At 39.8% G+C, this 14,122-nt stretch overlaps 1 protein-coding gene across 50 annotated transcripts in view; it reads right to left on the reverse strand.

The window, feature by feature from the left end:
* Window positions 1-14,122, reverse strand: part of ABI3BP (ABI family member 3 binding protein) — a 403,542-nt gene that overhangs the window by 109,461 nt on the left and 279,959 nt on the right. For 27 of the 50 annotated variants that reach the window (XM_065587762.1, XM_065587775.1, XM_024101205.2 and 24 more), the window contains 7 exons: window positions 13,456-13,530; window positions 12,358-12,432; window positions 9,069-9,152; window positions 5,534-5,629; window positions 3,008-3,088; window positions 1,487-1,561; window positions 474-548 (listed from right to left, as the gene is read on the reverse strand). In XM_065587762.1, the coding sequence (XP_065443834.1) occupies window positions 474-548; window positions 1,487-1,561; window positions 3,008-3,088; window positions 5,534-5,629; window positions 9,069-9,152; window positions 12,358-12,432; window positions 13,456-13,530 (561 nt within the window). The remainder of the gene's footprint in view (window positions 1-473; window positions 549-1,486; window positions 1,562-3,007; window positions 3,089-5,533; window positions 5,630-9,068; window positions 9,153-12,357; window positions 12,433-13,455; window positions 13,531-14,122) is intronic. The other 23 variants (XM_065587764.1, XM_065587872.1, XM_065587918.1 and 20 more) reach the window with 11 other exon arrangements.

Raw genomic sequence — 14,122 nt, forward strand, 5'->3', positions numbered from 1 at the left:
AGTTAAGCATGTATTTACAAAGCTTTACTGAATCGGGGACTACAAGAAGTACAGTCATCCAATCAGAAACACCAGGAGATTTGTGACCAATAACCATTAATCAAACCATCTCAAATTCCAAACACTGAGTATCAAGTATTCCTAGCAAACTGATCATGATCAATCCACAGCATAGGAAAAAATACTGCAAAACGGGAACTAATTTTGAATAAATTAAAAAACAAACAATTTACTACAGATCATTTGCTACGAATTATTCAGTTGGCTCTAGTTATAGCCTATTAATCCTACTTATATCACAGGAGCAATAAATAATTCCTCTCAACCTTTAGCAAATTTTACCAACCTTCAAATAGTCACAACCTTCAAGTATCAGACGACAGAGTCTATAACGAACTCCTGACAGCAAAGTAAAGGAAGCACATTAAATCAATGGGGTTTTGTTAGAACCAGTTGCATGAACAGGTAATTACCAGGTTTAGGATGTGGTAGTTCTGGCTCTGGGGACGTGTTAGGTTTGGAAGGAATGAACTGTGTTTCAGTTGGAGCTGAAAAAAAACAAAGAAAAAAAACCCCACATTTCTAAACGTCTTAAGGAGTCACAGCCTGACTCTGGCACCATGTTTAAGACATAAGAAGTGATACCTGCAATGTTGCCGACAACAAAAATTCAATTAAGTTGGCATATATTGTATTCAGCAATGACCGTGACTCTGAAAGGGGTAAGAAATACTCTTGTGTAGTAAGGCAATTTGAGAGCTTCTGACAATGGGGAAACCCCCTGCAAATGCTTAATTATAGAAGTTGACTTCAATGGCTATATTTGTGAGCCTAAGGACTACTCCCATAAGTGCGAGTGTGTTGAATCGAGCCCTGAGGTGACCAAAACAGTAAATCAGCGGCTAAATTCTGCCCTCAGATAAGCCGGTGGTGTTCCCAATGACTGCAATAAGAAATGGATTCACGTATTTGAAGGCAGAATTTGGCTCTTAATCTTAAAAGAAAGTTGTATCAATTTTCCTCACATGGTCTTCTAAAAATTCATGTAACGAAAATAATTTCTTGTCATAGATATAACCATAATCTATATTTGAAATGCTTTTGATTGAAAATTGGCATTTCTGAGTCTTCTATTGGTGGTGGTAATCTTGCTGAGAACTAAACACCACCACTATGGGAACTAAAACATTACAGAGCATTATTTTTTCCTATCAAAAAATGGCCAGACACTAAATCCGACAGTTATTCACCATTCTTTCTAATTTGCTTGTTATATACTCTAGGCCAGGGGTAGACAACATAAAAATGTCGTCCTTCCGACATAGATCCTAGACAGTGAAATTGGCGCCTGTATCTGCAATTTCTGGACAAGGTGCACTGTAAGAAGAAAAGTACAGTCTCCTGAGCCACTACAGTTGATATTTTGCCATTAACTAGGGTAATATTGAGCCTCAATGTACCACATTTCAAAAATAAAGATATTTACCAGGTTTAGATTGAGGCATTTTAGGTTCAGTAGATGATTTGGGCTTCAAAGGTGTAAAATGTATTTCACTGGATTCTGAAACAAAAATTTGGTTTATAACTATCAGCATTTAAACATTAGGGTGTAAAAGTGTGTTTATCCCCAAAACACCATATGCCTGCAGTGAAGAAACAGCACTACAATGCAAAACTGGAAAACTATAATTAATATCAACAACCCACTAAGTAGAAAATTGCAACTGCAGGTTTAACAACAGAAGCTTATTGGACTTGAGAATAAAAGTAGCAGATAAGCTCTTTGCTCACAGAAACCATCGAAGAGTTGGGATAAGATGATCTTCTGGAGCAAAATTATAGTTTCTAAATTGGAAGCTAAAAGCAAGGTACCTATCATAAAATGTAAAGACAAAACGTCATGTGTCATTATATAATGTATGCATCTGTAACTTTCAGTCCATGCATCTGAAGAAGTGAGGTTTTTTACCCACGAAAGCTTATGCCCAAATAAATCTGTTAGTCTTTAAGGTCTTTAAAGAAAAAACTGTTGCCTTGGGCTACTCAAGGTCATTAGAAGAAATTTTATATATAGCTTCTGGAGTGGCTGGACTTTTTGCTGTTAGAATAAAAATGAATTTAAATGAAGACTATTAAGCCCTGAGTCAGCAAAGCACTTAAGCAGGAATGTAAGTGCTTTGTTGAATAGTGTCGGACTTAAATCCATGCCTAAGCACTTTGCTGAGAGTGGTTTTAGACAGCAGAGGTTTCTTTTAAAAATAGATCAGTGTGCTTCCTTGAACATAATCTGCACAGTTAAAGACAGGCAGTTTTAAAAGAAGAATACTTCCAATGAGACTTGACGTTGCAAAGATGTAGTGCAACAGACAGCACTCTCTTAGTCTGGATGTGAGAATTTGTGTTTATTTTAAACACACACACACACACACACACACACACACACACACACACACACTCATACTAAGAATTCCATTAAGTGCATATTCCCCAGTGCTATAAATTCAATACTCAGTTACATCTCCGGCTAATTACATTCAAGCTTTCCACATCACTAGAATCGTTATTTGTTTTTTTTTAAACAGAAGCTTAGTTTCTGTAGCAAATTTTGCAACATCCAGAAAACTAGTTGGAACCCTAAATTTGAAAATGGAGTAATGTTCTGTATATGGAATGTACAATTCTCATTACAGAAACTGTGTTTCAATGCTTGCTGTCTTTTAAATATGATTTTAAATGTGTATATGATTAATAAAAGTAGGCTTGCTGAAATCTTTAAGCACAATTATTTCTTGTTCAAAAGAATCAGGTTTTTAACATGACATATATGTTATAAAATGTACACCTTTAAAACTTTAGGATGGTTGGGCAACCACTAAATGACTCAAAACAAACTCATTTTCACATGTGCCCAAAATCCAGGTTAAACTCTTTGCAGCAATGCCACTGAGTTTGGCTAAAAGGTTACTCCAAGTTCAAGTAGTGAATTACAGAAAAATAGTTACTGTACCAGGTTTACTATGTGGCATTTCTGGCATGGCACTGGCAGATGCTTTAGGTTTGGAAGGAATGTGTTGTGGTTCATATGAAACTGAAAGAAAAAAAAGCCCAGTTCATAACTGAATTACTGCATGCATCATTATTCAGACCACAGAAAGCATCGACTTGAAGACTACTCTGGAGCAACAATAACTTAAAAGACTCCAAAAATTAGACTGTAGTTAACATGCATGTTTTTTTTTTTAAAAGGTGAGAGGGAAGTATCGCAGTTAAATGTTCAGAGTAGCTAGACAAAAACAGCAGGAATGCCTAGCCCTCTGCCAAAACAAGGAGTTCCCATCTCTATTATAAACTTATCTTGCCACCAACCAATCAAAACTCTCTTCATCCAAGTCCTGTACTCTTGTGGTAAGCTGGACCTAAATTTTGTGGCAAAGTTCCCGGATTCTGTGGCACTCTGGTGTTGCAGACAGGAAATTTTGCAGGAACTTCTTTTAAATTACAGAATTGATGGGTTTAATGAATTCAATATGAAAAAGACTAATACAGTCAATACAGAAGTTGCCGAGTTATTTATTTTGAGATTAAATTCAAATTTTAGGCAGTCCACACTTTTTCAGTTTTGATACACCAAAGACATTGCTACTGACAATGCCAGGTAGGAAGCTGGAAATTTTGGCAACTGGGTAGGTGGCAATTAGGGCCTCTGGCAGCAGTGGAAGCATGGGAGGTAGTTTGTGATTGTGTGATGAGCACATTAGTCGGATGTTTCTACTAAATGAACATCAGTGAAATAGTTACAGTAGCCATTTAAGTTATCATATTCAAGTTCCAGTCATTGCCTAGCACGGCAAACTGGGTAGTCTGCACCTCTCAGAGTTGTTGTTTTAGGGTGTCTGCAGACTAAGGACCTGTCTATATTGGGAATATCTGCATCAGTGCAGACCCTGAAGTAGCTATGCTATGTCAATGTAAAATGCATCCTGCACCCAGTGTAACACATCTACACTGGCAGTTTGCACCATTGTTGCTACACCTTAAATATTTCCAACATAAGCAGGACCTCAGTAAGATAACACGGCATTGGTTTTACGTTCTCATAATTTTCCCAAGATTTTCTTCAAAGCCACAAAGGCTAGAAACAAATTTCATTAATGTAATGAAAGGTTAGATTCTACAGAATCTACTGCCTGGGGTAGATTCTGCAGCGAACACCAAAGCTGAGAAATCACAGGATACACAGGGCACACATCTTCATTAATGTTTGTAAAATGGCTTAAATATGTAAAGCACTAAGTATTATCTATCCCAAAACTAACTACGTCATTCTTATATTGCTGCAATTGTTGTCACAAGTGGCACTTGGGACATTTTGATGTATAGAGCCTTGACATGATGACAGCATTATTACTTGGGAAATAAAACCCCAATATCACCTCTGTTTAATTCCTGCAAGATGTTTAATTTGTTAAACTGAAATTAGAATAGAAATAGGCCTGAACTGAAATTCTGAATCCAAATCCAGATCCCAAGCCAAATATCAGAGCTGAACTCTCTCTATATATAAAGATCTGAATGTCCCCAGAATCTTGGGAGGTTTTGAATCCAAACCCAGAACTGGATTGGAATTTCACAACTAGACCTCAAGAAAGCAATTAAAAATACAAGCCCGGACAACCTGCAAACTTTCTGGTCTTTGAAATCTGGATCTGAATTGGTTCAGATACATTTGTATCTTGTTGTAAGTTTTATTCCAGGCCTGCACATAAATGAAACCTATAATGCACTAGGATATGATTATGCTTCCACTGGGAAAATACACCCCGTCCAGAGGGCCTGCACCAGGTCTATATATAATTCAAATAGCACTTAAACCCTAGTACAAGGATTTTAGTGGAACTTGAGAGATACATAAGGCCTTGTGTGGATCTTTTGCACAACAGTGAATTTCATCTTTATTGCATAACTGTCATGAATGAGGTCTCCAGTCAACTAAAGGAAAATCGACTCCTTCTTGGGTAAAGTATCAGAATTGCTCAGCTTGGTTTTATGATTCTTGCACTTAATTTGTTCATTACTCATTATGACATGTCACTGTTGCCTAATCTGAGGTACTGAGGACTATTTTTATTAATCATTTAGGATTCAATATTGCTGCCACTGCAGTCAATGGGATTTCTGCCACTGGTTTAAATGGGAATAAGATTTCACCCTTAACAAGTACAAGAAAAAGCTCTTGGACACATCCTGGGCACATATGAACACAGGATGGGATTTCTTCATGATCATTTCCCAAGTCACAGCTTCAGTACAATGAAACCAAATTCCTACAAAGAAAAGCAAAAGGAAAGATGAACAGCAGAAGAGGAGATGGCAGCACCAAACCAACTCGTATCTAAAAGCAAAGTGAAATTCAGTGATTAGTTATGAATATGGAAGCATGAAATGCCCTTTTAGAAGATGAAAAATTCCTCCTTGATGAAAAGGAAAAGTGAAGAGCTGACAATTCACTAAGGAAGAAGATTAATATCATTACCCATTGTAGATTTCGGATGTTCAAGAGTCTTAGTAGTAGCAGTAATAGAAGAAATCTTATTAGTGACTGGCACCGGAACAGGTTTCCTGGTTGCTGCTGGAGTAAAGGACATTATCTTGAGAGAGATGAAGACAGATCTATACCTTTTAAACTGCTGCCCAGTGTCTGATATGCATACTTGGACATCAAGATTTTGGGACAAATACTCTACAGGATGACTCAAACCCTATCTTAACAGTGATGCTTTTGGGAAAGTTTTTGTCCATTGCTGATGCCCACGTATTGTTCAAATATGAACAATACGTTCCCCACCCACCCACCCGCCGCATCTTGTGCCTCTGTAGATTTTCAGTCTGGAACAGCTTAAGTGCATTGTGGGCTAACACACAGCTGATCTCTTTATAATAGCCGAAAATATTTGGTAACCAATGCTTTAATGTAACAGGGTTCGATCATTTACTGTCAAAAATTTCTTCAAATGGAGCAGGATGGCAAGCTCTGTAGGACACTGATGGGACAAGCAAAACCAAACTTTTCTCTTTCAGGCCCTTTTTAGTATATATTTTACAACTAACACATTTGTTTTGCTTCCCTTCAATTAGTTTAGTTCTGAATATTTGAAGCCAGCCAAAAGGAATATGTCGGTCGCAAACTAGATTAAAACACTGTAGGACTAAATCCTCCTTCCACCTCACCAAGCTGAATAGCCAGACTTGGCATGGGGACCTGGATGGAGAGTAATCATTTAGCCCAGGAGTCTGAGTATAAGTTACATCATTCTGCAGCAGCTACTGTTCCTTTCTGTACACCTGCTGTGGCAGAGCTCCTTCTCCACCTTGGTGGGTTCTGCACTTCCTCTTAGCGGCGGGATGTGCGATTCCTCTCTCCCTGGGGAATTTTCCCCACCTCGTCTGAGCAAGTGTTTCTCCCGGCCTTCCTGACAAGGGAGTGGGAGGGGAGCCTCTTAGTCTCTGGTAGCTCCTTTGGGCGTAGTGATGGCAGGTTAGATACCCAGTTCAGTAACTCCCCTCTTCCACGCAAATCTCTGGGGCCCAGAAGGGCTGTATGCCCTGTTGGGCAGGGTTCCCTTGCTCTCCACCTCTGTACCTGTGAGGTCTCCCAGTAGCACGCCTGCTCCCCACAGCTCCTATTGCGTGCACCTATCTGACTGGAGGGGAGGCTTTCAACAGGTTCTGGCAGGCCCTTGATTGGCTCCAGGTGTCCTAATTAACCTGGAGTAACCCCTGTTCAATTACCAGGGGAAAAGGGACCTGCTTATCCTGGGGCTAATATACCTGCCTTTTCCCACTCTCCTATAGCCGTCTGGCCTGAGCCTCTCACACTGCACAGTACAGGAGTCACTGGCCCAATCCCCGCTTCTCATCCATCTTACCACTGTTCCACCCCACACACTCACTAGCATGGGGATACACAGTAAGCCAACGTGGAGCCTGGCTCTGCAGCATGGAGAGAGCTCCCCAAATCCTGGCCCACTATCCCCCTTCACTCCCACAGCACGTTATCACATTTAACATCTATTTAAAGGGAATGTGTCTTGTTACTTTTTCTGAGTCTTTCTCAGACCATCTTCTCAGTCTTACTGAAACTTTAAACCCTGTCCCATCCATTCCCAAAAAAACTAACTATTTAGGGAATTCAAATATGAAAGTGACAAGTTATACTGTAGAAGACAAAATGCAAAATTCTGATTCAAACCTTGTGATTCATTTCTATAAGAGAAAGGAGAATTTTCTACCAAAATAATAATGATGTCTAGATAAAGATAACTCATGTAAATACCTCAAAATAGAAAGTATTACTTAATATGCTGCAAAACAACAATCAGGTTAAACCTAGCAAAAGAGAAAAGTGGCATACTGATCCTGGGCCCACTGAAAGCAAGGGCTCCTGTTGCCTTCAATAGTGCAGGATCATGTCCTTAATGAATGAACTGTCAAGATGAAATCCTGGTACCACTGACTTTAATGGCTCCAGGGTTTTACCCTCACTGTAGATTTAATCAGTCTCAATAACTGGGTATGGTTTCCTACTTCCACTTCCCACTTTGCTGTTAGAGTAGATTATCTTTTACCCTCATTAGTTACAAATCCAGTACTAAACTGATTGAAATTGTTAGCTAGGGAATATAATTGGAAGAAATCTAAGTCTGTTTCAGGCCACCTGAAAATGCCTCATTTCAGATCTTGCATTAGTCGTTATCATCCCAGTTAAACTGTGTGTGTGTGTGTGTGTGTGTGTGTGTGTGTGTACACGCTTCAGTTTTATCACAGCTAGAATTTCTCCAATTCTCGCCAATGCCAAATTTGCCATGAATCTTTACATACAATTTCAAACACATCATAGTTTAATACTGTCCAGTTATAAATCAAGGGGCTAAAATATTTTTGTTACTATGCATCTTGCTCAAGTACTGATTCATACATATGTTCCCCCCCCCTTATGGTTGATCCACTTTTCTTAGATTAAATTGAGAGCTCTTTGGGACAGGGGCTGAACAGTACCCAGCCATCTATGGTGCTAGAAAACAAATAAATGGATAAATAAAAAATGATCGTTTTCTTTTTAAATAGGTGAAAGGAAAGGAAAGGAATGAAAACTACAGAGCAGACCTATCTATTGATCTGTGTGTTCTACTTCTAAGGCACACGTCACTCGTCCAAACACCCTACAACAGTCGAGAACCACTGAGCATCCTACCCAAGGGACAGAGTTTCAAAACTGTTGAAAAAGAAAGGGACTTAAAGATAGAGCTGGTGGATTTATTTATTATGAATAATATTCTTTAAAAATGTAGCCCCTTTTTTGATTCACGAGTTGTTCTTTAACCCATCTTCATTTTCTTCAAATGTATTCACTATTTCTAGGTATTCATTGAATACTTTTATTTATCCAAACTATCAAACTTTGAGTAATTTGCGGACGCTCTCTTTTGATTCTATGCAGCATTTGGTTTATCACTTATGTCTCATGGCACAGCTTCTCCTTCCTGAATAGATGAAAAACCTTTTAAAACAGGAAGGAATACTGAATAATGCATTCCAACTATGATTTTTTGGACAAGTGATCTTTCCTTTTGAAATTGACGAAGCTTTCAAGATTTGCAAACATACTCATGAAGATGAGGCAGTTATCTACAAACTTATAAATAATAATAGTTAAAGTTTGCCATACTTGATGCTTTTCTACCTGAAACTATTCATAAATCTTTATTTTAAACACTGTTTACCAACCTGTAGTTTAATGGGACAGTGTTCAGAGTTTTTTCTCCTTATTTATTAATTAGCTACTTTATTTGGTCAGAATCTGATCCATGTAATAACACTGTAGTTATTCTAACAAAGCAAAATAGAGCAAAATAAAGGGTGGGAGAAAAAGGATTTAGTTTGCAAGACTGCTTATGATGCTAACAGATTTCTACAGTTTCCATGGACACGTGTCCAAAAAAAAAAAAAAAGTAGTCATGAGTCAGCATGGTTCAAACAATATGGAACAAAATGATAATAGCAGAACATACTGTAATTACCCAGTTTTGTCTTGGGTTCTTCTGGATGGAGAGAGACTTTAGGTTTGGAAGGAATTAGTTTTGTTTTACTGGGCGCTGAAAGGAAGAAAGAGGGGAGATTGTAATCCTAAAGTTTTGAGGAAAGGAGAGAGTACTTACCAGTAACTGTTGCTCTTTGGGAGTCACATCTGTACATTCACAATCATGGGATGTGGAACCCCTGGCACTGAGCTGGAGAACAGCCTTGGAAAACCACATCCACTGTGGTGTATGTTCATGTGATAGCTCAAGTGAGGGTGATGGCATCACCCTACTCTATATAAGGAAGTGCATCCACCCAGCCAGATGCCTCAATTCCTTTTCCTAAACCGGAGACCTAATGTTATACAGAACTCTGAGGTAGAAGGGAAGGTGGTTGGGTAGTGTGAATACACAAAGCTAATTCTCAAAGAACAAAAATTACTGCGAAGTAACCTCTCTTTTCTCCTTTGAGGGCCTCTGCATATTCCCACTTGTGGCAGATTAGCAAACATGATGATGGTGGGCAAATTCTTAGATAAATGTTGCCTGTAATCTGCTCTCCCAAACTGGACATCAAAACGCAATGCTAAATCCAACGAGTACTGTCTGGTGGAAGTGTGCACCAAACTCCAAGTTGCTACTTTGTAAATTTCCACCAGGGGAACCTATATAAGGCACATCATGGATGCCATGGTGGCTATCATAAGTCTTTAAACAAGGGGTACTTGGTTGCAATAATGCTCTATACAGCTCCTAATCCCAGGGTGAAACACTCTGTTTGGTAACAAGTTCTCCCTGACATCTCTCCCCTAGGCTAAAAACAACCCATTAGAACTTTTAAACAGCTCAGTCTTTTCCATGTAAAACCAGAATGTCCTTTTTATATTTTGAATATGGAGATGTGATCCCTATGGGGCCTGGGGAAGAACACAGGAAGGAAAATACATTGAGATAGGTGGTAATCTGAGACCATCTTTGGCATGAAGCTGTCATGGGACCTCCTGGTGACCTTGTCCTTGTGACCAAAGGTAGTGCTGAGACTGGAGAGACAAAGTGTATCTTGGGTCCCGTGTAAGAGGATCTCAGCAGAGGTTGGTATCGGTACTCTCAATGCGCCCAATTTAGTATCAGGCTGTAGGATCCTTGGTATGACCAGTGGGCAAGAGGTGCAATACTTGAAACCCTTTCAGGGCTCTGTGTGGTCCTGGTGAGACTCCCAGGATAAGAGCAAGCTGTTTAGGTTAAGGTAGGCCTGCACAACATGCGGCCCGAGTGGGCTCACTGTGCGGCCCGCGGGGGGTGAGTAGGCAAGCGGCGGGTGAGGGAGGGGGGCTGAGTAGGCGAGTGGGCGGGCAGTGGCGGGGAGTGAGTAGGCGAGCCGGGGGGGGGGGCACTGAGGAGGCAAGCGGGCGGGCAGTGGCGGGGGGTAAGTAGGCGAGCCGGAGGGAATGGGGGGCTCAGGAGGAGAGCGGGATGGCCGTGGCAGGGGGTGAGTAGGCGAGCCCAGGGAGGAGGGCTGAGGAGGCGAGCGGCTAATCGGTGGCTGACCTGTTCTACTGATCTGGTCTGGCTCCCATCCCCTCTCCAAGGGTTGCAGCTGTCTGGAGGTGCCTGCCTTCCATGCCTACCTCATTCAGTCAACAGGGCAACTGATTACAAAGTGGGGGGAAGATCTTATTCTACTTCTAGCAAAAAGACATTTTTCTTTTACCTTAATTATGCTACCTTAGGGGCCTGCTATAACATATTACCGAGGTTCAATACTGCTGTTTCGGTGGGGCGGCGCTGGGGTAGGAGGGTTTGTTTCCGCGGGGCAGGCGGTGCTGGGGGGGAGGGGGTTGGCCTTAGCTGTTTTCTTTGGAGTAATATGGCCCTCACCGCTTTACGAGTTGTGCAGGCCTGGGTTAAGGTATCCTATACTACACTACACTAATTACAAGAAAAATAATAAGACAGACTAAAGAAAGAGCTAACCTGAAGGCATGAAGGTGAGTTCCATTTGCTCTCTGCTGTTGGGGGGAAAGGAACTGAGGTGGTTGGGGGACTGCATTCTCTTCTACAGAGTAGGGTGATGATGTAACCCTTGACTGTGATCTCTAGTACAGCCTCCCAATCAACACAGCTCTTCAAGGCAGCTCCACAGCTCAATGCCAGGTTTGCCAAATCCCACAAGTGGTAATGCAGAAAGGTCTTGGGAGAACACAGGGTTTATACCAGAAAGACACAAAAGAGAGTTTGTGCATGCCTAAGTCTACATTGGGCAACAGTGGCACAATGTGGATATTCACAAATTGAAAAGCACTGTATAAAATGACTATTGAGAAGGCAAAACAAACTTGTTATGTAGTTGGGTGCAAGGGAGAATGTGCCTCCTAAAAGCAGCTCTCCAACTTCCTGTTCTTTTGTGAAACTGGAGAATGTTCTAGCATTAGCAAGAAGAAAAGCGATTAACACAGGTGAGTACAACGGCTGACTATGGTGGGATTAGCAGAAAGCACACTTTTCGTGTAGTCTACACATCTTTATTGCCCCAAATACCATAAAAGATTGTTTTCACAATGAAGAATGAAGATGCACATCTTCAGTGGCTTGTAGAGCTGGTTGGAAAATAGTCATTGTTGCAGAAATTTTTGGTTTCCATTGAAATTTGTTTTTTTATTACATTTTCAAATCAGCTCCAGGGCAACAGACAAACACCTTACCAGAAATAGGATAGAGCTTCAGGATTAGCAATGATAGCTTCAAATGGTCTTCAGGCACTTATGCAGTAACCTGACCTGGCTCTTTGGGAAGTTAGTGCCACAGTGCACAGAGTCTGCATTAATTTGAGGCATCTTGTGTAGAAGCATTTGAACTTCAAGGAAAGAAGACAACCATTGCTATTGCACAAGTCCTAATTTTTGGTCAATTTCTAGTGACATTGGGATACTAATGGGAGCTTGATCCATGGGCATCATGCCTCCTGGCTAAAGGCCAGATTGTGATCCTCTTACATGGAATAGTACCTTATCCCTCAAGTAGTCACATCTGAATAAGGGAATCCCTATGGAATAAATGCAGAATTCACAATAATCTATATAGAGAAGGGAAGATGGGACAAATCATTGAAAGTTCAGTGATGAATAGATAGTTATTCTCAGGATCCCATCTGGACTAATCAGCGAGAGTAATAATAGAGAGATGATAGACAAGACACACTTGCACAAACATGCAATCATACCGATTTCTCTGTAGTTAAATGGAAAAACAAAGTGACCATGCACTGTGGAAACATTATTACCTAGTGTTGTCCTTGGCAGTTCAAGGGGGTTAGAAAATTTAGGTGTATTGCTTTCCAAATGAATTGCTTTTTCTGCTGATGAAAAAGGAAGAATTTAGAGACACATACATGGAAAGTAGCAGTATCTCTAGAAGAGATAGACAAAATTGTCTTAATGATACAAGAGTTAATTTTGAACAGTGCAAAAACCTTTCTAAGGAGCTGTAGTTATAGCGAAAATGTTTTAAAAAGTTGGCTCATAATAACTTATGCAATTCCAAGACTTAAATACCACTAAGTTAACAAGCTTCAGTGGGAACTATTTGTCTTGAAGTAGGTAATTTAACTAGCAATACTGGAAAGAATTATAATAATGTTGCTCGGACTCTTACAATACTGTTTAAATAATATCTCATTACACTATAAAATTATGTATCTTTTTAGCTTTATGACTTCATTATAAACCATGAATTTTTAAAATGTTTTCATGGCTTTATCTTTGTTCATGCAACTCCAGGCAAGTCTGGGGATGCATGTGATATTTTCTTTCCTTTGACCTACATCACAGGTTAAATTCAACCATGGTGTAAAAACATGGTGCAGTTCGACTGACTTCATTTTGTATCCACCTGCTTATCTCCAGGCCTGAGTTTCACCCCTCACAGTTCTACAATTTTTGATAAGCCTCAACACGTGCTAACTATCACTGCATCTGTACTCACCCTATAGCAACAGTTGAAATGGTACAGATTGATAACCTATCCTCAAAAGCAAAGCAAGAGACTTTTGATTAAGGGACTTTTAAATTTATGGGCCAACCGGGGTCCTGTTGAGCAAGCGTTGGCCAATTCATGATTTCAGGTGGAAACCATGTAAAAACTTGATTCCAACCCCAAGCCCTGTGCAACTCGGTGATTTGAGCTAAGTTTTGCTTCAAGCTTTTTTTTATTTTTCCAAATTAACATTCCAAGTGTAACTGAAGGGATGCAAACCCACACTTTGCATAATCCTCCTGAGAACTGAATCTGCTGAATTTCACATAGGATGCCTTCAAAACAAAATACATTAAATTACCAAAAGTTATAAATTATTGTAATGCTTGGCATGGAATGTAATTACCAGGTTTAGTTCGTGGCATTTTGGGTCTGGCAGATGGTTTAGGTGTAGAAGGAACAAACTTTGTTTCCCAGGGAGCTGAAAGAACAGACTAGATTATAAGATTTTTCTTTTAATTCTTTTCCTTAGAAATGGAATCACATTCCTCAAGCCTGTGGTGAAGCAGCGATACTTCAAAATGGCTTCTGGAAATAAAATCAGTTTTAACAAAGGCCTCGCAAAACTGTCAAGAAAACTTACTTGCCCAGGTACAAAAATGATTAATTTGCCCTTTACTATAACGATTGCTAAATAATTAAAATATCGAATTGTGTTTTACTTGTTCATCAAAAAATTATTCTGGGCAAGCTATGAAGTTGAATTTTGCAAGACAAGTCTAAAATATATAATATATATTATATTGTATATATTCCTGAGTTGCCGATCAATTTTATGCAACTGACCAATTTAACTAGATGAGGTTTGAAAAGGTAACATGAATTCTTAGAACTCTCAGCTATTCAAGAAGAGAAAGATTCTGGCACAGGTAGAAAGCCACGAAACGAACAACATGCAAAAGTGGGATTATCTCACAACTGCAGCCCCTGGATTCTATTTATAAAAAAGCAGCACTGATTGTAGGAATGGGGGAAATATTGGTAAGACTAAGCAGTTCTGCAAACCCTGAAGC

Source organism: Chrysemys picta, chromosome 1, assembly GCF_011386835.1.
Source record: "Chrysemys picta bellii isolate R12L10 chromosome 1, ASM1138683v2, whole genome shotgun sequence".
NCBI classification, from domain to species: domain Eukaryota; kingdom Metazoa; phylum Chordata; order Testudines; family Emydidae; genus Chrysemys; species Chrysemys picta.